The 27,841-nt window shown below is 42.4% G+C and overlaps 1 protein-coding gene across 3 annotated transcripts; it reads right to left on the bottom strand.

Moving 5' to 3' along the window:
- Window positions 1–331: 331 nt before the first annotated feature.
- On the bottom strand, window positions 332–27,841 carry rgs14 (regulator of G protein signaling 14). Of its 3 annotated transcripts, none has more exons than XM_016991552.2 (15): window positions 27,602–27,841; window positions 24,692–24,713; window positions 23,910–24,064; window positions 23,425–23,517; window positions 20,457–20,600; window positions 20,116–20,265; window positions 19,867–19,978; window positions 19,526–19,647; window positions 14,816–14,893; window positions 9,933–10,009; window positions 8,413–8,539; window positions 5,305–5,386; window positions 3,891–3,949; window positions 2,918–3,029; window positions 332–1,352 (listed from the first exon to the last, which is right to left on the bottom strand). In XM_016991552.2, the coding sequence occupies exons 1-15, from the start codon at window positions 27,644–27,646 to the stop codon at window positions 1,066–1,068; spliced, it is 1,665 nt and encodes a 554-aa protein (XP_016847041.2). In that variant the 5' UTR covers window positions 27,647–27,841; the 3' UTR covers window positions 332–1,065. The 3 variants fall into 3 exon arrangements, with proteins under 3 accessions (XP_016847041.2, XP_008103184.2, XP_062826236.1); XM_008104977.3 differs by having other exon boundaries at window positions 14,816–15,019; window positions 27,602–27,840; XM_062970166.1 differs by lacking the exon at window positions 23,910–24,064 and having other exon boundaries at window positions 14,816–15,019; window positions 27,602–27,838.

Here is a 27,841-nt window from a genome sequence, read left to right as displayed (position 1 = left end):
AAAATGCTGAAAGCTAGTCAAGTTATTTTGGTTCCTGAGGAACATAATCTCACCAGCATCCCTTACTCTGCCTGGTAGTTAAAAACGCAACAGCAAGAACAACTTCCATGACACCCAAAATTTGCTGCCTGGTGACAGTTCCACGATCCCTAGGGAGTAGAGGTAGCCCTGGATGATGGAGACCTCATATTAAGAGAAAGTGTAGATTCCCAAAGTGTTTTGTCTTCTTCCCCCACCTTCTGTTTGAACATCATTGCCTAAGCAGACAATTTCCCATCTCACTTACCTCCCCCCCCCCCCCCACACACACACACACTCTCACAGGCTCTGGGCGTGTTCAGCAGTATATTTTACACACAAAGACTAAAAATTACAAACTATGTACAGGCATGGTCATCACTGCAGCCACAAGACGTGGTCACCTGTTGGCAGTTGTTTTACAACACAAGAGCAACACCATATACAGTAGTGTGGTAGAGCAAGTGTGCAACACGGGTGGTTTTCTGCCCAGCCAGCATGGGCAGTTCCAAGAAACGGAGAGAGTTCATCAAAACACCTAGGAGTTCAAATTTCTACTCCTGGAAGACAGAATTGGGTAGGTGAAGGGACCTCCTCAGAGGTGGACATAAGTCCTTGCTGAGCCTCATCCATATTCCTACAGCATAAGGAATATGGCGTGTGGGGCAGACCATGATATCACAACAGATACTGAACAGGAAGGACCTGGCCTTCTTGCAAGGAACAAGAGATAACGTTGGGCAGGATTGTTGTGCAAAGATTGGAAATGTCACTTCTCTGACTATAACTCCAAGGCCCCTTCCACACAGCTGAATAAAATCCCACATCTGCTTTGAACTGGGATATGTGGCAGTGTGGACTCAGATATTCCAATTCAAAGCAGATATTGTGAGTTATTCTACCTTGATATTATATGGCTGTGTGGAAGGGCCCCAAGAATCTCCCTTTCCTGGGGGTAGATGAGACTGGAAGTTGTAGTCAACAAAGTGTCTTTTCCAAGCCCTGTCTTTAGAGGAGGCTAGGTTGGGGTTGTGTCCACAGAGTAGATCATATAGCTGAAGGTTTCCCATAAGCACTTGACGTTGATAGACTTCGTGTTTGCAGCTTTGGTGGGGGAGCAGCCTGGGGTTGTGGGAGCTGCTCCTGGGCCTGGCAAGTGGTGGCCTCTGGTGTGTGTTTCTTGTCAGGAGCAGGGCTGGGTAAAGAATGTTTTTTGCAGGAGTCTTGTTCAGGCTTTTGGAGAAAGTCTGGCAGTACTAGATCTTCTTTGGACAGTAGTCCACGTTGGTCATCAACTCTGGTACTCTGGACCCGGTTCAGCAGATCCACTAGCCCTAGGAGGTGGGATAAAAGGTCGGTCACAAAAACTTGATTTGATAACTTACTAGGAATTATTTTACACTCTAACTCTCCAAACAAACTTCACCATTCAGTGTTTTTCTATTGCTATCAATGTGACTTATCTACGCATAAAAACTGCTTATTTATTACCTATCTAATTATTATGCCATGCAACAAGACTTCCTGGTGGTGATACCTATTTTCTTCAGAGATCCTTGGAACTCCTCAGAGAGAAAAAACTACAATTCCTAGAATTGTTTGGGGAGAGGGAACTGCTATCTATCGATCTAGCTATCTATCTATATATGGATGGATGCAACTCTGTACATACTCACCTGCAAGTAAGTCCCACTTAACGCAATGGGCTTACTTCTGAGTTTATCTGCATTTGTTTTGTAGATAATCATGGGATAAAAATGGAATGAAAGTACTCTGGGTTTCTTGGATAAAGAACATTATTATAAATAAATGCCTAAATAATCCTTAGCTATTCACCCACCCTTCTCAGTCGTAGCTCTCCTTTAAATATAAAGCTCTGATGCACAGGGATAAGGACATGAAGCTAAGGAACTAGAAAATGTCATAGATGAGTCTTCCCCTATCTTAATAACTTGCTTTTTTATGTAGCAAAAGAATGCTTCATTTCTGAACTCTTCCCCCCACATAAAATGGCAATATGGGCAGAGGTAGCTGAGGAGTGAAAAATATTCACCATCTCACTAGAACATTTTGCAAAACCTCCCTTCTGGCTTCTGATGCTTCACCAGGTGGTGCACATGTATTCTGAAGACTTTCTTTGTACCCACAAGGATTGGGGGGAAAGATTAAACCTTCTCAGGATAATTAATTATATCTTGAGTTCTAAACTTCATACTTTGATATGAATGAGGGGGAGACTGCACTGCTGGAGACTTATTTATGCCACCATACTTTGAACTAGCTACTTTCACTTCAAGATATCCCTGGTCTTATTCCCACTGATTATTTGTAAAAATCAAACTAGTCGCTCACTATAGCCCTCTCTAATCAAGTTCATATTACTGTGAATAATTTGAGTAGAGAGTGCATACTGTTCCATGCACCCATAACTAAAATTTTAGTTTGATCAAATTCTGTAGAATACATAGTGATACAGGGAAACTCTTCAGTATATGTTATGTGCCTAGAGTTTGCAACGAGTCTTTCATTTATCCAGGCTGTGGGTAGCCCTACAACGGAGCAGCCACACGTGATGGAAATGAGTCAGGTCACAGATAACTTTTTGATCAAACTGTTTGCTCCATCACTGAAATGATCAAAAGTGGAGCACACAAGCTTTGATGAGAAGGGATCCAAAAGCACTTTGCAATGGCTAGATATTGCCCAATAATTCTAAGCATTCTATTTATGGTATATTCACAGGAATTGGGATGTACAAATATATGAACACATCCTCCTTCAAGATGAAAATTAACATAGTTTTGCTTTGTTCCTGAGGAGCACACTGCTTACTTCCCACAGGTAATCCACATTTCCTTGGTCTCGGGTATGTAAGTGGGCTCCAAGTAACACTACTTACCTTCCAAGTCATATGTGCGGCGATTCTGGTTAGACCTGGCAGGTCTGGCAAAGGAAGTAGACATCTCTGGGAGTGGTTCAGACTCAGATTCCATCTCTGCACAGCTGTCATCCTGGGACCATTGTGAGAAAAAGCATGATTTGAGACAGATCCAGAAAATGATATTCTTCCCAAGCCAGTTAAAAATCAGTTCTTTTACATGCCTAAAGACTTTGGAATGAATTTCTTTAAAAAAACGAACACATAATTTTAGTCCATGTTTTTGAAAAAGAACTGGTATATCTTCTTTCTTTCTTACGTATCTTGCAATCAGAATTAGGATCAGGACAAAATGAATGTGAGGGATGGGCACATTAGGAGATCTGGTTGTATCTACATGGCACCATGAAAAGAATAGCACAATTTTCTTGCTCTGCACTCTAAATTTATCCAAAGCATGGAATTGGAAATTTTGCTTGTCTTTAGATATTTTTTGAATAGCATGATTATGGTAATGTTCTCGTGCAGCAAGGACTACAAACTACATACCTGGGAATAAGCACTATTGAACTGAATGAGACTTACTTCTGAACAGACCTGTCTAAGATTGGATCACACCCTCTGGGAGTATGCCAGGAATGAAAGAAAACACTGTAGCGGCTGTAATCTTATCAGCTATCTTATGACAGGACATAAACTAATGTGGTAATAACATTTATGCAGTAGAAACATCCCCTTGTACTCATGTGATTGCATGATGGAAGCCCCATGTACCATTCCAAACTGATTTCAATTTGATTAAAACAGCTATGTGTGATAGGAAAGAGGTCAAATGTGGGCAGGATACTATCCAGTGGAGTCAGGATACAACCCTTATGAAGATTCAAATATAGGTTTCTTTTTCAATAATGGATAAGCATCATGTGATTTCCCCAGATGACATAAGTAAATACTGCATAGGTTTAACTTTAACATTTCCACTCCCAAAGCTTACCTCGCTCTGCTCACAAGAAAGGTTTGCTGAAGCATTTCCAACACCAACAGGTTTCACTTCTACAAGAAAAACATGAATGTTAGCGTCTAGAAGAGCAAGGGAGCAAAGAAGCAAACCTAAAACTCTGGCAATACTTGTGAGAGGTCTGACAGGAACTAAGGACTGGGATCATGGATGCAATTCTCGGCAAAGAATGGGTTAGGGTTGTTTATTAGAGGAACCAGAATGAAAGGCGGTTGGAAACTGTCAAACTAGTCCTGGGAACATAGATTGACCCTTGCTGGAGTGATCTAATGGGGGAATGTTGATCCATGTCTCAATTGATATCTCCAGGAAACACTGTTCCACCTGTTATGAGGCAAACTGTGGATCAGAAATAGTTCTAGGAAATAGAAATAGAATTGCCGCCATTTCCCCCCTAATCAGGCTTCATGGTTTTTACAGTTGTATGAAACTACCAAACTCAGCAGGCAAATTTTGTTTGTGTGCAGCAACTCTGAGGAAAGACATATTTTTTTGGTATTTCCACTCAGCTAGGCATCTGAAATACAGGACCTTTTTTAGTGTGGGAAATATCACACTGACTAAGCAAATAAATGCCCTGGATGGATAAGAAGAGCTCTTCCTTTGTTTGCCTGTAGCAGTTGCCCTACTTGTGGCAAATGACTTCTCTTGATTTAACATGTTCACCAGGAGCAGACTTCATTGGATGTGTTCTTGCACATCATTCTGCTACACCTGAACAGGCATTCAGGGCAGAAACATGTCCACATTTCAGCTTACCGTGAATAAATAAGACAATACAGTCAAGATTTCTATGTAGGTTGTGAAAACTGGACACTGAAGAAAGTTAATAGAAGAGAATAAATTCATTTGAAATGTGATGTTGGAGGAAAGTTCTATGGATACCATGTGCCTCCAAAAAAAGTCTGAGAGCAAATCAACACTGGTCTCTCTTAGAAGACAAAATGATTAAACAGGATATATTGTGAGATGGCAGGATTCATTAGAAAAGATGGTAATGTTTGGTAAAAATGTAAAGCAGCAGGAAAAGGGGAAGACTGCATATAGGAAATTAGAATCAATTACAAAAGCCATAGCTCTGCAGGTCCAATGCCTAAGCAGAACAGCTGATGATAGGGACAATTCAAAGAGTTGGTAAAAGTCAAAGTTAAATTGATAGTAAATATCAACAGAAACCTTCAGCATTCATTCAACATCTGATTAGCCTGAAGCAGTGGAAATTATTTTTAAAAGTAAGAAAATCATATACATTGCCTTTCTTTCTCCCCAGGATCCACGTGACATACTATATGGAGCTGTGTAGGCTACAGATGTCCTAAGGGGAATTATCAAGGCCAAGAGCCCATGATCCTACATGTAACAATGAGTCCTGTATTTGACCTTCACATACCTTCATCAGACTCCAGCACGAGCCTCTGAGCAGAGACGGCGCTCACCTTCTCTTCCATATTCAGAGCATGGGGTTCACCTGGCTGCAGAAGGAAACCAGAGTTAGAAGTTTTAAAAAAGCCACAATGAAAGGTCTCCCCATCAAGATAATGAATGGAAGTATTCACATATTGTACATCTTCTGCCCCTCTCACAAAGAAGTATTAATGGGCTCTGAGATCGTGGAAATCCTCCTAGACAACACTTAGATATGCATTCAATGGACAGCAAGAAGTTATTAAGAATTCTAGTCTGGACAGCAATTCTAGTCTCTTAGCATGTCTTTCAACCTTCCATTAATTAGAAGGCAAAATCATGACCCTAAAGCTGAAGAAGTGCTAAGTATTCTTCTTTATTCAATCAGTCGTTTCCAACTCTTTGTGACCTCATGGACCAGTCCACGCCAGAGCTCCCTGTCGTCCGTCGCCACCCCCAGTTCCTTCAAGGTCAAGCCAGTCGCTTCAAGGATACCGTCCATCCATCTTGCCCTTGGTTGGCCTCTCTTCCTTTTTCCTTCCTTTTCCCCAGCATCGTGATCTTTTCCAAATTTTCCTGTCTTCTCATGATGTGGCTAAAATATTTCAACTTTGCCTCTAATATCCTTCCCTCCAGTGAGCAGCCAGGCATTATTTCCTGGAGGACGGACTGGTTGGATCTTCTTGCGGTCCAAGGCACTCTCAGGATTTTCCTCCAGCACCAAAGTTCAAAAGCATCTATCTTCCTTCTCTCAGCCTTTTTTATGGTCCAGCCCTCGCACCCATAGGTTACTATGGGGAATAATGCTAAGTATAGCAAGGAGCAATGTTTATGAGTCAAGCTTAATTAATAATAGCAATTCTACGGATCCCAGCATCCATTCTAGCAAAAAGGAGGAAATTTTGCGGTCACCACCACCAGGATCCCAGTAGAAAACATCATTGCCAATGTTGAATCAGCAATTTACCGGCTCCCTGAGGAAGAAGCGGAGGAGGTAAGAATAGAAACAGCAAGGATCCTGAGAAATACAAAACTTCCCCCCAGCAACATAACAAGAAAAGAAAGGCAGGCCATCAAAGATCTCAACTCAGATCCAGAAATCATCATTCTCCCAGCTGACAAGGGGAATGCCATGGTAATCATGGAAATAGAACAATACAAAGAAAAAATCAGACAACTTCTAGATCCCACAATTTACAAGAAACTGAAACAAGACCCTACTAACAAAATCACCAGAAAAACAAACACTCTAATCAAGAACTCCTCCATTAACTTTGACATACGCCAACAGCTATGCAAATCAGAAGTCCTCCCACCCAGGCTTTACGGACTCCCAAAACTCCACAAGGAATCCATCCCACTCAGACCCATTGTAAGTGCCATTGGATCACCGACTTACAACCTGGCAAAATTTCTGGCTACACAGCTACAAACCCACATTGGGCTCACTGCACACTATATCAAGGACTCAACACACTTCATAGAAAAGATCAGCAACCTCAAGCTAAGCACCAAGGACATCCTGATCAGCTTCGATGTGGTGTCCCTATTTACCAAGGTCCCAGTAACTGACACCCTCACACTAATCAAACAAAACTTCCCAGAAGTAATCACAGCCCTGTTTCTCCATTGCCTCACCACTAGCTACTTTCAGTGGGACAATGGATTCTATGAACAGAAAGATGGAGTGGCCATGGAGAGCCCTCTCAGCCCAGTAGTAGCAAATTTCTATATGGAACACTTTGAAAAACAGGCCCTAGAAACAGCACCAAAAAACCCAATTGTTTGGGTTCAGATACGTAGATGACACCTTCACAATTTGGAGCCATGGAGAGGAAGAACTCAGCAAGTTCCTGGACCACCTTAACAGCATCCACCCAAACATCCAATTCATCATGGAAAAAGAAAAGGAAGGAAAACTGCCATTTCTAGATGTTCTGGTCATCCGCAAACCCAATCAACAATTGGGCCACACAGTTTACAGAAAACCTACGCACACAGATAGATACCGTCATAAAAACTCCAACCATCACCCAAGTCAAAAAAAGAAGCACACTCAAAGCCCTGACAGACAGTGCACAAAGAATCTGCGAACCTCACCTCCTCCAAGGTGAACTAAACCACCTAAACTGGGCTCTACAGGCCAATGGATACTCCACCACAGACATCAGAAGAGCTGCAAGGCCAAGAACAAGCCATGAGAGTCAAGACAAAGATCCACCCAGAGGAAAGATGTTCTTACCATACATCAAGGGAACCATTGACCGCATAGGCAAACTGATGAAGCAGCACAACCTACAAACTATCTACAGACCCAGAAAGAAAATCCAACAAATGCTACGGTCAGCGAAAGACAAGAGGGATCTTCTCTCCTCTGCAGGAGTCTACCGGATACCATGCAGCTGTGGACAAGTATACATAGGGACCACCAAACGCAGCACCCAAACACGAGTCAAAGAACATGAAAGGCACTGCAGACTAATTCAACCAGAGAAATCAGCCATCGCAGAACACTTGATGAACCAGCCCGGACACAGTATATTATTTGAGAACACAGAAATGCTGGACCACTCCAACAACTATCATGTCAGACTACACAGAGAAGCCATTGAAATCCACAAGCATGTGGACAACTTCAACAAAAAGGAGGAAACCATGAAAATGAACAAAATCTGGCTACCAGTATTAAAAAACTCTAAAATCAAAACAGTAGATGGGAACCAACACTCTGAGGGCAGAGGAGCCCCAAGGACGGGTAATGACTGAACAAAGGATGCCCCCCAAGCAAGAGACAAAACCTTTCCAATGTTAATTAGGGTGATTAACTGAAATATTAATGCTGGCTTCCCAGTGACAAAGGACTCTTGCCACACCCTGGACTCTCCACAGATATATATTTTTTTCCTTTCCTTGCCTAGTTTATCCATACCTCACAACCTCTGAGGATGCCTGCCATAGATGTGGGCAAAACGTCAGGAGAGAATACTTCTGGAACATGGCCACACAGCCCGGAAGACATACAACAACCCAGAGGTTATATTCACTGAGACATTATTTACACATACAACTCCATTCCTTCCAAAACCACTCTCACCCGTCGAAGCAGCACCCGTCTAACATCCAGGCCGTACTTCTCCAGGATGGGCTGCAATGCCTCCTGAAGGTTTTTAGTAGATTTTGCCAGAATGCGCACTTTCTTATTGATAGGAATGAGTTCCAGCCTGCAAAGAGATCACAATAAACATATTCAGTCCTTGCTGATAGCACTTACAGTATCTCCATGTAAAATATGCCATCTATCACTATGTGGGAGCCATGCTTTATATTAACCAACTCCAGATGAAGGATAACAGAATACCCTGTTCCATTGTACAATTTTATGTTTGCAAATGAATGTCTTTAATGGTGAGCCCCTTTTCACAACCTATTGGTGATATCACCAAAACTGAGATCCCAAAAAAGGATCCAGGCTAGTAGTCTGCATTACTGGTTACAGAGATCAATCTGGTTGGTAAAGTGAGAAGAATATTCACCGAGGTCAGCTGGAGTAACACCTAATGCTCAGTCTCATGAGACATAATTAAGTAATGAGAACTTTTCTTATCCTTTTGATTTGTGCACCGAGAGGCAGAATCTCTCTGGTGACAGCCATGCTGACTTAAAAGGTGCTTCCAGATTGGGCTAAAGATGTATAACTTCTCCCAAAGTAGTTTTGCTTGTTGATCTCTCCTCTGTATATCCTTCCAAGCCGCATGTTTTTCTTACAGGGGACAGTGTTAGCTCAATTTCTCTCCATCCCTAAAGATACTGTAGTCATCTTAGTTGTCCCTGCTCATGCCACCCAGTAGGCAACCACGGTTTCTATATCTCTTTGCACAGTATTCCACTCTTTTTTTTTTTAAATTCACTTAAGGATGGAAATAAAGTATTGTGGCTAGTTCTGAGAATTTCCAGAATATACTCTGAGATAAAAAAAGCATGGTTTGGATGTTTAAATTATACCCAAGAACTACAGAAAGAAGCAGAATGAGCCCTTTGTATTCACTGTAATTTGGTTCCAGGACCCTTGTGGGTACTCACATGTCATTATATACAATACTATAGTAAAATGGTGCTCCTTATACAAAATGGCAAAATCAAGGTTTATATTTTGGGGATTAAAAAATATTTTCAAGCTGTTGATGGTTGAATCTGTGCATGCAAAATCCATGGATACAGGGGGCCAACTGTACCACAACTTCCTGGCACATTTTCCACTGTGGAAGTGATACTGCAGAATCCAATGAGGCAGAGTGGGGACAGCAATTATATCTCCAAGTGTGATGTAGACAGTGGCCTTATTGACTGACTGCTAGCAACCCTGAAAATCTGCTCAGTCAGCCTTCAGTGGAAAACTAGAATATGGAAGATCATTCAGTGGATCATGCATGTTCCCAGGAGATTTGGGGAGACATAGAGCTCTGTTTATGTTGTTTGAGGGGATGTATAGGATAGAAAACTCTGTCCATATGCTGAAATGAATGAAGCACGGTTTGCTAGTTATAGAGTATGTGGCCAAAGCAAATAGAAGAAGGCTTTTCAGAAGTTTCACAAATACACAGCGGCCATACTCACTCAAAGCTGATCCTGGTCTCCAGTTTAACTTCCTGGTCCACCAGGACTAAGCTTTCCTGGTTCAGTGCCAATGGCTTCTATGAAGGCAGACATATTAATAAAGTGGAAAAGAACACTGAAGTATTAATGCTTATCTATGTGCACATGTTTGCATGGCAATGTAAAACTATGGAACAAGGCTACATGTACACTCTTCATAAATTAGACCAAGAATACAATTCTCAAATGATAGCTCCCAAACACCAATTTAAAAGCATTGTATTACAAGAGAAACTAGGCGATTGGAATATTTCCAGGAGACATTTTATTGCTTGAAATGATACCAAAACCAAGTCAAGTCGTATAGTTTTCAAGCAGTTGTGAAGCAAATCTCGTAAGTTTCTTTTCACCTCCTTACAGAAAAATACAGTAATCATAAGTGAAATGACTAACAATATTTGTATCATCTCAAATCAGCCATTTCACTTTGTCTAATGAGAGGACTGGTCTTTTTTCCTATTTTACATGTTTTTTAAAAAAATCTTTAAAAAAAACATGTAAAATGAAATCCTGTTTCTCCGAAAATAAGACATCAACTGAAAATAAAACCTAGTAGAGGTTTTGCTGAATTGCTAAATATAAGGCCTCCCCCGAAAGTAAGACCTAGCAAAGTTTTTGTTTGGAAGCATGCCCGCCGAACAGAACACCAGAGCATGCAGGATCGGTAAATGTACATACCATAGATTGTTGTACATGGAAATAATGGTAGTAACAAGAAATTATTGATAGGATTCACAGCTTGTCTGGTTATGTTGGTTTGTGATGACAACTGTTGTACAGTATATAATAAATGTTCTTTTTTTTTTTTGTTTGACAATAAATGTGAATACTTCTTCATGGAAAAATAAGACATCACCTGAAAATAAGACTTAGCACATCTTTGGGAGCAAAAATTAATATAAGACACTGTCTTATTTTTGGGGAAACACGGTAGGTGTCAATCACCTCCTAATGTGAGTCCAAATAATGCACACTGAGGTTACTTTCCTTATTTTGTGTAACATGCATATCTGCAATAGCTTTACATTCAAGTATCCCCCTAAAACAGTAGTTCTCAACCTGGGTTCCCCAGAGGCTTTTGGCCTTCAACTCCCAAAAATCCCAACAGCTGGTAAACTGGCAGGGATTTCTGGGAGCTGTAGGCCAAAAACATCTGGGGGACCCACGTTGAGAACCACTGCCCTAAAATGTCTCAAATTGCCCACAAATCTTTCAAGATTTCATTCCATAATGCAAATTTAGTTTTTCTTTTTCCTCGTATATATCAGTCTTTGACACTATAGAATAAAAGGTTGGATTTATGTGCCTGGACAGCAATGACAGCAATCCATTGACACGATGAAGAACTAGTGCAGTGGGGCATTAACCTGTGGCCTGCAAGATCAAGCATGTGGTTATAGGTGGCATAAATCTCACAGGGAACCATTGTTCTTTTCTCCAATCATCTACAACAGATACGAGCAATTTAAAAGTAATCAAACTGTAAACATTTGCTCTTTAAAGATTTAATAAACAGTTTGGAATGACTGATTTACATTTCTGATGAAATTTGGTTTCCCTCTATTTCATCTGCAAATAAAGAAATTTCTATGTGTCATTCACCAAAATATCACTTGAAATGTTGGAAAGGTATTTTAGCTTACCCTAAAACCAAAAGGACATAAAGAGGGAGTAAATATAATGTAGTATTTGTAACCCCTTTTTGTATTCTAGAGCACCTAATTCTGTTTTTTTGTTCTTTTAATTTTTTTTAAACAGAGTGTGGCACTAGACTAACTATTAAATATGTTTTGTTATTGTAGATTTTGTTTATTTTTTGTTTTCTGTCTTTGTTACTGTTTATTATGTGTATATTAGAATTTTAAAAGTAAAGTTTAAAATAGGAAAAATGAAGTGTGAAGATCACAGGCTTGTTTTATTCCAGCTTGCCTTCCCTAACATAACATTCTGCTGTGTTTCTGTGACTTATATTTCTGAAAAAAGGTGCATATTACAGTTGTGCTTTGCCTGCTTGAAAGCTCATTTATTCCACAGGCATACACAGGACTCCTTTTTTCTTTCTTTCCTTTTTTGAATGTAGTCCTTGTTGTGGAAAATGTTTTCGATTCTTTTTCCAGTGTGAAGCACAGATTCAAGAAGAAATCAGAAGGAACCTTGGACCAAGGTTGCCCTGAGGGTCACTCACAATCTCAGTCTCAGTTCTTCTTCCACAAGTAAGACAGTAATACCGTATTATTGGCCACAAAACACTTACAAAACCACTTTAAGGATTACTGAAAAGTCTTGAGATCAAACATTCTGACCAAAAAGGCTACATAAATGCTAGGTATTCTTATAAACTATGCAATGAATGCAGTACACTGTAAGATTACCTAAATTCTATTAAGTGCAGTAAGATTTATTCTCTAACAAACACCTTAGGCATTAGTCCTATGTATTTACTTGTAAGCAAGCCTATTTAATTCCATGAGACTTATTTTTGAGTAGCATGATTCAACAGGAAGACTTTTAATACATATCTAATCTAGGAAACAGGAAACTTGATTTATTTTTCTTAGGAATAACCAGTAAGCATATGCAAATCTTGTAATCAGCTGACAAACTGCAAAGTATTTGTCCAGTGCAAATAAATCTTTTGTATCTAATCAGGGTGGTCATCTGATTTGCTAGATAAATATTTATCTGTTGCAAAAGAGGAATGCTAATAAAGCAAATCAAAAGTCAAAGAAATTTAAACTGTACTGTACTTAGGCCACCTTTTCCCAATAAGATGCTTATCAGTTGTGTTGAATTACAAATGTAATCTACAATCCAGTTACAACATGGTCACGTAAAAAAAACAGGGCTTGTATACCTTGAAGCATTGCAGAAAAAAGTGCTATGGGCCTTCCATCAGCCAGTCAAACTAAGTGCCTTGGCCCCAGGATGCTACTCTGAAAGCAAAGCTAGCCTGAAAGCTGACCCCATCATTTGACCAGCTGACCTACCAACCCAATGAAGATACATAAGGTCCTATGAAAACTCTTTCCGCTAGACTAGTCCAATAGTCTGAGTAACTAATTACATCATGTATAAACCCAGAGCCACATGCCAGACCACACTCTGTCTAACCACATTTGTCCAATCTGATACCTAACCTTCAGCCTGCCTGTGAGTATGCAGAGCATCCCATTAGTGAAATATGGAAGCTTAATGCTTATACAACATTTTTTGGTTGCCATGAGTTGAGCAATTTAGTATTTCAATCTACTAGGAGCCACCACAAGCAACCTACTGGTTTTCTGGCTGCTTGGCAAAAGATGTGGTGGAGAGGACAAAGGTGTAGCCAGGCAATGAGTCAGATCCATTCCTGTAGCTGCCCACAGGAAGAACAAAGCATCCTCCTGGACCACCAGAAGGTCCTTCAAAAAGTTCAGGAGGATGGCATCTTCCTGCTGCCAGATCTAGCTGTCTGTCTGACTGACTGTCTGTCTTCACTCGCCCTCCATCCTTCTTTGGCTCCTGAATGGATGTGTAGAGGCACACACCCAGAAAACAGGTGGTCAAGTGTGCAGGGAGGTGGAAGCTCCACCCGGCTCAACTTTACAACCTAGCAGTGTGATATAGGATCTTGGCTAAAGTCTCCTGCCTTGGACCTTTGCTAATTCACACTGTCTTGCTCACTATTTCTAGCCCTGGGCGTTTGCGCTCTGTGATCTTCAGGTGATATTGAGATACAACTTCCATCAGCCTTGCCCAGCATAGTCAGTGATGAGATATTAGAGCAGTCCACCAACTCCTAGAAAGATACATGTTGCCTGTCCCTGCTCTTGTCCACTCCCTTACCCACCCACTCAGTGACAGCATGTCACAAACCTAATGTCTGTAGATATGGAAGAGTATTCTAACTTACCATTTGCTATGCCAGCTATTCTAATGACAGTTTAGAAACTACATTTCCTAAAATGTACTTCTGGCTTAGAAACAACTCTCTTCTGCGTCATATCTAGCATCCACACCCATACATGCATTCAAATAACACACGCACGAATCTAAGATACTGTTAAGGTGATGTGAAAATGCCCTAACAGTATATACCATCAACTGAAGTTCAAAAGATGTATCCCAGCTTTTTAAACCTCATGGGCTTTCTTATCAGAAAAAATGAAATAAAGTAGGGATGGGAATCATGTAGCACTCTAGATCCAGTTGGACTGTAACTTCCAGCACATCTCACTTCTAGCTAAGGCTGCAGGGATTTATAGTCTAATAACACCTGGAGAGCTATCCGTGTACTAAAAAGAGCAGAGGAGCCAAGGCTCCGGTTCCTACAAAAGTTTAGGCATACAGTTGCCTTGACTTGCTGGCTTCCCAGCTCAAAAGTCCATGCTTATTGTCATGTTATGGAATAGTGGAATGGAGCTGGGGAGCTGTTGCAAACTTTACTTTGAAAATGTTCCAAACCATTGAGATTCATTGTTTTCATAATCCTTATAACAATCCACCTTTCAAAGCAAATATTTGCAAGTGAAAGTGGAAGGTTGTGGTGGTTTGAAGCTGACAGAATATTGGACTTCCAAACACTTTTTACTTTACCAATGAGTAAACACAGCACAGCATTCCCTTCTCTTAGGATCCTGCAGTCGTGCTTTTTCTTAAAATATTACCTTCTTTTTCTCCTCTACAAAAAGTGGGTCTTTTAGTACTTGGATGAGAGACTGCGAACAAATACAAGGTGTGGTAGGCTATATTTCAGAGGGAGGATTTGGCAAAACCATCTCTGAGTATTCCTTGCCCAATAAAACCTTATAAAGTCCATAGGGTCACCATAAGTTGACAGGCAACTTGAAGGCATGCACACATACCTTTTCATTCCCCACAAGGTAAATCTTGACATCCGGTAGATGGAGGCCACGGCGCTGACATATTCCAGACAGCATATCCTGGATGGAGAGACCAGACCGCACTGGAGCTAATGAAGCAGTCCCGTCAGGCAGATAAACACAACAGTACTTGATGGGCTGGTTTTGATTTTCAGATTCTGGGCCTGTCAGGCTTTTACGGTGATTCTGGAAAGAGAGCTTATTACACTAGTTGGTATTTCAATCTATATATATAAAATGATAAAGTTGTTTGCGCAGTGACTATAACAACAAAACTAAACATCCCAGAAATACGAAATTTGGCAACACAATGCAAAAGGCTTGCCTCCAGGTTACAACAACACAACCACACCACAAAACCACAATCCAGACCCACAAAACTCACAACAACGCATCATGCGATAACAACACAACTAAACGCCCCAGAAATACAAAACTTGGCAACACAATGCAAAAGCCTTGCCTCCCAGTTGTAACAACACAACCACACCACAAAACCACACAGGACCCACAAAACTCACAACAACGCATCGTGACTATAACAACACAACTAAACGCCCCAGAAATACGAAACTTGGCAACACAACGCAAAAGCCTTCCCTCCCGGTTGTAACAACACAACCACACCACAAAACGACAATCCGGACCCACAAAACTCACAACAATGCATCGTGACTATAACAACACAACTAAACGCCCCAGAAATACGAAACTTGACACACAAGTAAACGCCCCAGAAATACAAAACTTGACAACACAAAAGCCTTTTCTCCCAGTTGTAACAACACAACTACACCACAAAACCACAATCCGGACCCACAAAACTCACAACAACGCATCGTGACTATAACACAACTAAACGCCCCAGAAATACAAAATTTGACAACACAACGCAAAAGCCTTGCCTCCCAGTTGTAAGAACACAACCACAACACAAAACCACAATCCGGACCCAAAAAACTCACAACAATGCATCATGACTATAACACCACAACTAAACGCCCCAGAAACACAAAACTTGGCAAAACAATGCAAAAGCCTTGCCTCCCGATTTTAACAACACAACCACACCACAAAACCACACTGGACCCACAAAACTCACAACAGTGCATCGTGACTATAACAACACAACTAAACGCCCCAGAAATACGAAACTTGGCACACAACTAAACGCCCAGAAATACAAAACTTGACAACACAACACAAAAGCCTTTTCTCCCGGTTGTAACAACACAACTACACCACAAAACCACAATCCGGACCCACAAAACTCACAACAACGCATTGTGACTATAACAAATACAAAATTTGACAACACAACTCATCCACCTCCCCAATCCCTACATTCACACTTGGCCTCCAAAAAAACAATTACAATAATAACAATGACAACAACAAAAACAATAAGAATCAACACCATCACAGGCAAGAAACAGCCAGGCACTGAGGCTGAGAGGCCAGTCAGTGCTACACTGGGCCTCCAAAAAACAATACAGTAGCATCTAACTTATCCAACCTTCATGACCACAACAACAACAATAATAATAAACACCTACACAGGCAAAACAAAAAAAGGACTATTGTACCACAATAAAAATATAAACCGCACTCAGCAGAATCAGACATTACAACTAACAACAAACCAAAGACAACAGGGATCTCAAGCAATTATCAATCAACACAAAAATTGAAGAAGGTAACAGACTTCAAATACTACTACTAATGTGAGTATAAAGAAGGTGGAGGCCACAGCATAAATACAACCTAATGTAGACTGACCAACACCACCAGACTAAGCCACAGCAACGCGTGGCCGGGCACAGCTAGTACTCATATATTTTCATACTCCAAAGTCAGTAATCGAGACCAGAAGCACCCTAAATCTTCTCCCTGTCCCACACAGCCATTTTGCCTTTTGCATTCACCAGAGACATTATCACAATGGAGGAAACTGACCCTATCTGTATACAGGGCTAAGAAAAGAAAACCTTTATTGGTTTCATTTCCTTTTCTATGGCATGGGAGCAAATGTAAGACAAGAGAATGTTGCAGATAGATGGAGTTTTATTTGATTTTATAAAAGCATTTATGCAGTACTAGGAGCTCCCGGTAGCGTAGCAGATTAAACCGCTGAGCTGATGAATTTGCTGACCAAAAGGTCAGTGGTTCGATTCCGGGTGAGCTCCCGCTGTCAGCACCAGCTTCTGCCAACCTAGCAGTTCGAAAACATGCAAATGTGAGTAGATCAATAAGTACCGCTCCAGCAGGAAGGTAACGGCGCTCCTTGCAGTCATGCCGGCCACATGACGTTGAGGTGTCTACGGACAATGCCAGCTCTTCAGCTTAGCAATGGAGATGAGCACCAACCCCCAGAGTTGGATACGACTAGACGTAATGTCAGGGGAAAACCTTTACCTTTACCTATGCAGTACAATAGGTATCCCTATTTGCTTCTTTTCCGGCTAGTGCAATGGCAGCTGGGACCTGCAAGGAAGGGCCAAAGGCACCCTTACAAAAGTCACTGTAGAATTAACATAGTTAACTATGGTTTAATGCTTTGGAATCATGGGAGTTTTACAAGGTCATTAGCCTTCTTTGACAAACAGTAATGGTGCTTCACCAAACTACAACTATCTTTTTTTCATTTCAGAAACAACTTGAAATACTGCAAGTCACTTCTGGTGTGAGAGAATTGGCTATCTGCAAAAACGTTGCCCAGGGGACGCCCAGATGTTTGATGTTTTACTATCCTTGTGGGAGGCTTAACTCATGTCCCCGAATGGGGAGCTGGAGCTGACAGAGAGAACTCACCCGATTTGAACTGCTGATCTGTTGGTCAGCAGTCCTGCTGGCACAAGGGTTTAACCCATTGCACCACTGGGGGCTCCTACAACTCTCATGATTTCATAGCATTGAGCCATGACTGTTTAAGTGATGTCAAATGGCATTAATTTGACAGTGTTCCTCTAGTCAGAGCCTCAGCTGATGATTGGCTGTTGCAGAAGCGCTTTCACATTTGTGCTGTATCTTTTATTTTCCTTATTATCTTTCAAATGTTTTAAAATTCTTTTAAATTAGTATCTTTTAGTGGGATTGGTTATTTTTTTAAAAAAAAACTTTGGACTACAAATTGTTTTATTGTATTTTTTAAAGCTGTAGCCCACTTTGGGTCCCAGTGGAATATACATTTTAGAAAAGAAAGAAATCACATTGAGAATTTTGCCAGATGAATCTACCACTATTATTCTGAGCTGTTCTAAAGCTAGTTCTCTGAAATCATCCCCATCTCTGCAGACAGTCCTGTGTATATATTCTTCCTTGTACTTTATTCCTTGCACATGTTCCAGTTTTAAGAAATTAAAGGAGAGGTCCTGAATATATTTAATTGGCAAAATTAAATCTCACTTGGTGGGACTTAGTTCTGAATAAGCAGGTTTGGGATTATCCTGATAAACTGCATTTGTTCTATATGTGGCTGAAGGCTTTCATGGCCAGAATCACTGGGTTGCTGTGAGTTTTTCAGGTTGTGTGGCTATTTTCCAGTAGCATTCTCTCCTGATGTTTTGCCTGCACCTGTGGCTGGTATCTTCAGAGAGCTGTTGAAGGTGAGGCAAGTGGAGTGTTCTCACCTTCAACAGACCTCTGAAGATGCAGACAAAATGTCAGGAGAGAATGCTACTGGAACATGGCCACACAGCCCAAAAAACTCACAGAAACCATGCATCTGTTCTTCTGGAATGCAGTACAATATCTGCATATATGGAAGATATGTTCCAACACACACACACACACACCATGGATACCTGAAACCATGGACACGGTAAACCCTACAACTATAAATGGGCTGGAATAATATCATAGTGGAGCCCCGGTGGCGAAGTGGAGCCCCGGTGGCGAAGTGCGTTAAAGTACTGAGCTGGAGACCGAAACGTCCCAGGTTCAAACCCCGGGAGCGGCGTGAACGGCCGCTGTTAGCTCCAGCTCCTGCCAACCTAGCAGTTCGAAACCATGCCAATGTGAGTAGATCAATTGGTACCGCTCCGGCAGGAAAGTAACGGCGCTCCATGCAGTCATGCCGGCCACATGACCTTGGAGGTGTCTACGGACAACGCCGGCTCTTCGGCTTAGAAATGGAGATGAGCACCAACCCCCAGAGTCAGACATGACTGGACTTAACGTCAGGGGAAACCTTTACCTTTTAATATCATAGAATTACACTGGAGAGCAATATATAATGCACACATCCTCACTTCTGTTCCATTTTGCAAAAGAGGCAGTGCTAGTTCTTTTAAGACAATGTCACCCTATGTGTGCTCTCCTTTCATCCACCACTGTAATCAGGAGGGAAAGCTTCATCCCCACCAGCTGGGACTCTAAAGGGGAATTTAAGCAAATCTTTTCAACTCTTTTGGGGAAAGGTGTTCATGTGGGGTGGAACTAGGTCTGTATCAGCTGTATAAGAGCTGCCAGTGGCAGATGAAGAGATTTCCACATTGCAGAGAACTCCTCCACACTGCACAGTCATATAGCTCATTATAGATTGTGTGGGGGTTGCATAGGACCCATGGAGCAACAGTCATGGCAAAATGTTAAGCAAGAACCAAGCGCCCACACAGTACAGCAGGGAGCACCAATCAAGCTGGCGGGTGGCACCCCAAATGTCTAAGCTACATGGGTTCCAGAAGCTCTCACCTCCGACTGGGAACCGCTGGTTGCATAGGAAGACAGGAAGCCCAGATCCAAGCTAGCTGAGGAATTCAGAGAGCCTTGGGATTCACGCCAGTGGGATGGTCCTTCACTGCCATTTCTCTCCTCTATGATAGAAAAGCCAGGCTATAAAACGCAGCAACCCTTGGTCAGAGACCAGCCTGGAATTTGGGATTACAGCTCCTAGAAACCCTCATGATCATGTTGCTTGCCGGTTTTCTAGGAGTGTAGTCCAAAATAGTAATGTTTCCAAGACCAATCATGAAGCACCCCTGGTGTCACCCCAAACTCAAATTTACAATGGTAGTTTTCCTGCATATACTCACCTCGCCGGGAATGTTCCCCTTTCCGGAAGGATCTCCGAGGACTCCTGCTGGGCACATTGCTCACTGCCTCCACACCCAGTGGCAGGGACTTCCCTGGTTTTAGTTTTGTTTTCTAGAGGAAAGTAAGAAATTCTATTAACTCATGGCATACTGGAGCCAAAAGAAGAGGAAATGGGAAACAGAAATCCCTTAAATTCCACAAAACCTTGCAGCTACTACACCCTCAAGCTGGAAAAGGAGACCTTGTACCTTGCCAAGGTCAGCTGGGGGGCTGCCACATTGGGAATGAGGCCTCAGTTCCGGCAAGGGCTGCCCTTGGCTTTCAGCCTTTGCACATGCCTGGTACTGTGGAGACTTGACAAAGCGGGCATAGCTGTCAAATTTCATCAGGTTGAAGATCTGAAGCAAGAAGCGTTGTGTTAGTCAACTACCATCTCTGCAACAATTTGGGCTTTAACCACCAATAATGGATGGAAGTGGCAGCAGTGCTCCTAATTAGAGGAACAGGTGGTGCTTCATTCTTGCTGGGCCCTTTTCTCTTTTGCACAAACACATCCACTCCCAGTCTACAGATAGTAGATTATTCTCACCTGGAGTTGCTGGACATTAAACATATCTGGGGTGGGAGTAGCCAACATCTCCTCACCGATCCAAGCCTGTCTGTCAATGTTGACTGGGTTCACGGAATGACTTGACAAGAACTCATTGTAGATTTTCCTCGCCTCCTGGGACAGCTATGGAGAAAACATGTGGAATGAGAGACAGAATGTTACTATAAAGAAGAAGCAGAAGTACTAGTGTAGATGATACAAGTGCCATCCATGTTGCATTCCTAAATACAAAACGTAAGAGGAGAACAATTGGAATGTGTCCGTTTATTTAAAATGTTTATGGCTGACACAACAAAAGAAATTGAAACAGCAATAAGAGTTTACATACAGTACAAATGAAAGGCCTTACATTTTCAATCATTTGTTTATGCACTTTAAGCTTTGGATATTGTGTTTTATATGCCCAACCCCTTTTATCTCCAGTGGCTGATGTTGTATTATTACTCGTTTGTTCTGATTTTATGTGTTTTAAAATGTTTACATTGTTTATTTTATTTGATTTATGTTATTACTGTTTTGTTTTGATATTCTTTGTAATTGCTTTATTCTGTTTTGTTTTGGGCATCGCCCCATGTTAGCCGCCCCAAGTCCTTTCGGGGAGATGGTGGCGGGATAGAAAAATATATTATTATTATTATTATTATTATTATTATTATTATTATTATTATTATTATTATTATCATCTAAAAAACCTAGCAGAGGAATGCCCTTGCCTAGTATCAAAAGGATTTTATTTGGGAAAACATTTCAGAGATGATAGTTCTATAAATGAGAAGGCCCTTCATCTTCTACACTAATATCATTCAACAGGGATATATCTGAGGAAGGGATTTCAAAAAGTATACCAGCATTAATCTGATGGCAGAATTTAGCATTCTGGGAAATTCTTCTCTTTTAAAATGACATCCCTAGCCCTTCTGCCTGTGTAGGTACATACATTTCAAAGTGTATGAATAATCCCTGTCATTGAAGGGAAGGGGTTTGGTGCACTTCATTACTTCTTTGCCTCCTTTATAACTAGCAGCAGAAAAAAATAGGCAAAAATGCATATTTGTATCATGTATTGCACTTTCAGTGACCTGAAAATATGGTTCCTTCCAGATTTACTCAACTACAGCTTCCCTCATCCCTTACCAGAATCCATACTGGCTGGATATTATCAAAATTTTAGTCTAGACTTCTGGAAAACTAATTATTTAAATTTTATTTTCTTGGTAAAGAAATTGTTTTTGTTTAAGTGCAATGTATAGTCCTGCTATCTGAAACTAACTTGCAGGTATGTATCTGCATGCATATTCATTCTAGTCTGATGATAGTTTAACTGACATGGCTACATTTTAAAGAATCCTGGGACTTGTAATTTGTGGGGTACTTAGAATCCTTAGAAACAGACACTATAGCTGTCTCAACAAGAATCATAAGTACTTCACTAAACTCTGGATTCCATAGTCTGTAGCCATGGCAGTTAATGTGATACGAAACCAATACAACTCTGTTGTGCAGATAACCTCTGAGAATCACTTGAGTACAACTTAGCATTTCACCTTTCCTCTACATCTGATAGTTGCAAAATGCACCTGCCTGCAGTATTGAATCTTGTGCAGAAACTCACTTCAAAGGGCCCTTCCATACAGCCCTATAGCCCAGAATATCAAGGAAGAACATTCCACAATATCTGCTTTGAACTGGGTTGTCTAAGCCCACACTGCTATATAGTCCATTTCAGAGCAGATAATGTGGGATTTTATGCCTTGATATTCTAAGATATAGGGCTGTGTGGAATAATAATAATAATAATTTTATTTTGATACCCCACCCCTGCACCCCATCTCCCCAAAGGGACTCGCCCAGGCAGAACAGACAATATAAAACTCAACAGTATAAAAACAAATCAATAAAACAAATAAGATCACATATACAACATACTTTGATAAAATCCTGGGTTGGCTCCTAAAAAGAACTGGGCCAAAGAAAGTGCGAGTAGTGTCAGCTGTAATTGGGGGAGAGGTAGGTACCAGGAACAATTGTCCCGTTATAGTGCTAGGGAAGGCGTACACAAAGAGACTATGTCCAACTAAAGGAGTGGGAAATGCAGTAAGATAAAATAGGCAACAGGGCGATCCCAAACTAAGGGATCAGTCACCAAAGGCCTGCTGGAACAGCCAAGTTTTCAAGCTCTTCCAAAAAATAAGGAGGGTAGGAGCCTGCCTAACCTCCCTGGGGAGAGAGTTCCAGAGCCAGGGGGCCACGACGGAGAAAGCCCTCCCCCTCGTCCCCACCAACCACGACTGTGAGGGTGGTGGGATCGAGAGGAGGGTCTCCCCCGACGAGCGTAGCGACCGTGCAGGTTTATAGGGGGAAATGCGGTCACGAAGGTAGGTGGGTCCCAAACCGTTTAGGGCTTTGTAGGTGGTAACCTGCACCTTGAATTGGGCTCGGAAAATAAACGGCAGCCAATGGAGCTCCCTGTAATTCGCTCCAGTTAGTAGCCTGGCTACCAAGCGCTGGACCAGTTGCAATTTCTGGGCTGTCTTCAAAGGCAACCCCATGTAGAGTGCATTGCAATAATCCAGTCTAGAGATAATTAAGACATGGACCACCATGGCCAGATCCGACTTCTTGAGATACGGTCTCAGCTGGCGCACAAGTTTTAATTGTGCAAAGGCCCTCCCAGGCACCGCTGACACCTGAGCATCAAGTGTCAGTGCTGAGTCCAGGACGACCCCCAAACTGCGGACCTGCGCCTTCAGGGGGAGTCAAACACAGGTTGCCACCCTATGCACAACTGACCTGGAGGACCTCTGTCTTATTAGGATTAAGTCTCAGCTTGGAACCAACCTGATTTATTCCTTTCCAAGCTATATGTATTTCCCCTTTTAATACATAATGCAGCCTCTTGGTGCAGAATTTGGTTCTCTCCTACTTACTGCCCAGGAAATACTCTTACCTGTTCCGTACAGCTGGCTGGGATCTGCTGGAACCGTTCACAGGCTTGCCAGAAATACACATTCTCAGCACTAAACTCCTTCTTCAGAAACTCCTAGAAAAAGATGATAAGAATAAAGATGACCCCACTCTGTCCCAATTTAGTATTTTAGGACAGGAGGAGTCACAGGCCCAAGACCAGGCTGTTTGCTAACAGTGCAAGTTGTCCAGCCCATACAGGCAATGATGTCTACTACAGATAAGAACAGATAGCTTCAGTCAGTGGAGGAACTGGAAAGGAAAGAGGAAAACTTGCTGCCATCCAAACAAGGTTAGAAGAACTGGAAAGCAGAGAGGAGATGGCACTGTTCACCTGACAAACAAAAAACAGTACTATAGGGGGTCTGTACACAGCAAAGCAGAAATCAGTCAAGGAAAGTGTCACGTACAAGGCAAGGACTGTGCAGAGGGAAGTCAGAACAAGGAGTAGTGCAGTATGAAACTCACAGTGAAATAGGCAACACCAAGTCGGTCCTGCAGCAGTGTCTCAAAGGACTCAGCCCAGCGGGCTACGGAGTGCCCCAAGGAGTGAGAAATACTCTGGGTATTTGGCAGACTGACCACACTGTCATTACTGCCCCGGACCCCAGAGCTGTTTAACTCTGTGAAACAGAGAGATAGTTCAGTTCCTTCACAGGCCCAATAGTTGCAGTGATGGTATGACTCAAGGCCTACACAATTTGGTAATACTCAGAGCCATGGTTAACCCCCAAAAGCCATGCTGCCTGAGGTGATGGATGGGAAGACATCAGTTCTTCCATTCTTCCATTCCATTGACAAAACCTAATTGGACTGGCATAGGCATCAGCTGCCAGGATTGGGGCACAAAAGTGAGTATTGTATGTGAAACATTATGCTCTGCTTCCTCAGTAAAGGATATCAGCTTCTTGTTTCCTGAGATGGCCTCACACCTCTGTCTACTAGTAATGTTGACTGACCAAGGCTGCTATTCACTTTCCAGTGAATGGACATAGCCGTCTGATGTCCTGAGTTCCACCCCAACTAAACATCCCAGGATCTTCTGAGCAAATTGTGTTCCATCATCAAGGAGCACAATGCTGTTTTATGACATTCAAAGTATCAGTCTGACTGACTGAGAGATGACCACGTCTTTCTCTTCTGAATTGGCTTTGCCAGCCACCATAGCATTCCACTTCATTAACCCGCCATTAAAAGGCATCTGACTCCACAAATCAACCACCATTTCCCAAGCCAGAAGCTTTACTTACCCCCATCTGACGCAGCCAGGCCCTGCAAAAGAAAGACAACAGGCATAAAAGAAAGCACAATTTGACATAATCCTACATAGTACGGATAATATTCCCTGCTCGGGTGTCAGGCATTTGGATTATTTGCAAGTGTGGCTCCAGGTCATTTCCTTTCACAAGGATCTCAGCCTCAGGAAAAGTGCCAGGTGATGCCTCATCTCATCAGCTAGCAAAGTCTGTTGCCATTAGAACCTCCAGCAAGAAATAGGAAGCAGTAGTGCCTTAGACAAGGCAATGAGCCACAGATTTTGCTTAGCCCCTATTCCTGGACTCATCTCAGGTGGCATGATCAAGAAGATATCTGTCACTAAGTATTACTTTCCTATGCAATGGTAGAATTCTAGGAACATAGACAGGGATTGTTCAGACATGTTACAGTGACCAGCCTTGTTAAAACCCCAGTCTATTCAATCAAATTACACACTGGGGTGAGTATACAAATAGCTATTATATTACTGCTAAGAAGAAACCAAGTCATAATTCCTGGATGTACAAGGCTCCTTGGTTGAGGGCCATTTCAAATCACACGGGTCTGAAAATAACTTGTGTGAAGCCTTGTGATATAATATATCTGGTACCTTGGCCTTTCTAATACAATGACACAGATATTTTCCATTTTAGCAATTCCTTCTTCTCCAGGATTCCACAAACAACCCAAAACACTTTGTTGCTTGAGGCAGAGAAGCAGATGATACCTCTGACCCTCAGAGGTTAGGTTCCAATGAGCTAGCCAATTTTGAGGCACCTGAGTCCTACAGGTCCCTCTTCATCCTCCTTAGCACTTTTTTTTCGTGTCAGGAGCAACCAGAGTTGCTTCTGGAGTGTGAGAATTGGCCGTCTGCAAGGACGTTGCCCAGGGGACGCCCAGATGTTTTTTTTTATGTTTTACCATCATGTCCCCACATGGAGCTGGAGCTGATAGAGGGAGCTCATCCGCGCTCTCCCCGGGTGGGGATTCGAACCTGGCAGCCTTCAGGTCAGCAAACCAACCTTCAAGTCACAAGGCTTTTATCCCCTAGGCCACCGAGGCTCCGGTGGCCTAGGGGATAAAATACACTAATAATAATACACTAATAATGAATTTCATAACAATTTGCTTCAAAATAATCTGCCTGAGATGACTGCCTAATGGTAGGACCTGTCTAAGATGGCTCTATTGCATGGATGGCCACTTTCAGCGGGTTCTTGGGCCAATTTCACTCAGGCCCCTTCCACACTGCCCCTATATCCTAGGATCTGATCCCAGATTATCTGTTTATCCCAGGTTATCTGGCAGTGGAGACTCATATAATCCAGTTTGAAGCAGATAATCTGGGATCAGATCCTGATATAAAGGGCAGTGCATATCTATTCTAACTTGCATCTTAGCTCTGGCCACACTGCCAACCCAACTCTGCATGCCAATAAAAGTCTATGGTATATTGACCGCTGAAAGGGGAGCATCTTTCAAAGGGGCTTTAAAATGAAAAGAATGGAGGACACCTGTGCTTCTCAAAGAGGTCTAGGGGCTTCAAATCATTTCTCACATATGGCACCTCAATGTGAACCTGTCATGGAGTTTTCTTGGCAGAATTTGTTCAGAGGTGGATTTTACTCTGACAATTTGCCCAATGTCCTTAACTTGCTAGTGGGGCCAGGCAGGGACTCAAACCCTGGTCTCACAGTATTCCAGTCTAACATTGAAACCACTACAAAACACTGGCTCTCTGGAATACAGTGTTATCTTAAATTAGACATATGCTTTGTGGACACCTTGTTCCACTACAAGAATTGATATTTTTCTGTCAACACAAATATGTGGTGGTGGCAGAAGAACCCTTTCTGGGCCTCAGAGACAGCCAGAAGAAAGCCATAGCTATAGCCCAAGGGCTACGTATAGCCTACCTCTGTTAAACTACAAAGCTGAATTAAACCATAGAGCGACATTTCCAAGACATGCAATGCCTGGCTGCCTATCAGAAAGTTAATACTTCATGTTTTGAACTTCAGTCCAAGGAAATCTGGTCATGAACCACATCAACCAAAGGCTACCCTTACATTCTAACAACTAGCCCGGCTATTAGGGCTGCTTCACATTAACCTTCCATCTGAACAAAGTCCCCTCTTTTTCTGCAACACGGCCACTACCCAAAATATCTGCCAACTTGTAAACATCTAAACTGCAACTTCTTCCTTCTGTTGAGTTCACTACAATGCGAGACTCCTGCACACCATGTTATCAGCCCATCTAATCTGACAAACAGCCCTTCCTCCCCTTTCCTGGCTACGAGTCATGCTCAGTTGTGCAACCCCATGTCAGAGGCTCTCACGCCTGCCTTGCGCTAGTGTGCTCCCACAACAAGGCAGCTCAGAGCAAGCCAGAGTCCCTGAAAGGCACTGTGATTTCACAGGCCACAGAAACCCTCACACCCAATGTGACAAAAACAAAACCTCCAAGTAACCTCTCTGCAGCACACACTAACTGCAGGCAGAAGGATTTCCCCTCCCCTCCATGTCCTCTGTCTCCAAGGAAGTGGGACAAAAGAGTTTAGATGTAACCCAGCTAAAAGAATGTGAAAGTATCCCTATCTCCCCAGCATAATAGCAGCCTTCTTTGTTGTCAGTAATCCTGGAAAGGAAAAGGCCCTGGAAAGCTTTCACAGGCCTAGAAAGTGCCAGTGGGCACCCAGCCAGTAAAAGCGGCTCTTCTTTCCTGGATAAACAATTGTCCCCAGTCTCCTGATGCCAAGACTGGGCAGACTTTGGAAGAGCTGCTTTCTTGAAGCATCCTTTACTGGGGCAGAAGAAGGCAAAATGACTTTTCACTCAGCTTGAGAGCTGTGACCTCTGGCCTTGCCATCCCCAAGTAGCAGCCAAAGTGTTCTCACTCACCATTCGGCCATTGGGGACGCCCAGGTGCTTGGGTTTTCCCGGCATGCCTCCTGCTGCTGTCCCAGGTAGCCCCGGGAAGCCAGGACCACCGGCCTCCCTTGGAGAAGGCCCTCCCCGAGGCTGCAGCACAGCCCTCTCAGAGCATCCCCGGCGGCGGCCGGCCAGGAGAGAAAGAAGGAGCGCAGCTGCCTGCCTGCCACACTCACAGTGCCGCACTCACTACCTCTTTTCTCTACCACA

Source organism: Anolis carolinensis, chromosome 2, assembly GCF_035594765.1.
Source record: "Anolis carolinensis isolate JA03-04 chromosome 2, rAnoCar3.1.pri, whole genome shotgun sequence".
Lineage (NCBI taxonomy): Eukaryota > Metazoa > Chordata > Lepidosauria > Squamata > Dactyloidae > Anolis > Anolis carolinensis.
Note: the sequence above shows the minus strand (reverse complement) of the source record. Positions and strands in the feature narration are given on the sequence as shown.

Bases quoted from the DNA above. Each gene is read 5' to 3' on its own strand.
- rgs14 (XM_008104977.3), bottom strand. From the start codon at position 27,646: ATGCCGGGAAAACCCAAGCACCTGGGCGTCCCCAATGGCCGAATG. The intron at 20,266-20,456 runs GTGAGAATAATC...TTCTTGCTTCAG, and splicing joins TTAATGTCCAGCAACTCCAG to ATCTTCAACCTGATGAAATT. The intron at 15,020-19,525 runs GTGAGAGCTTCT...CTCTCTTTCCAG, and splicing joins CCAGCGGTTCCCAGTCGGAG to AATCACCGTAAAAGCCTGAC.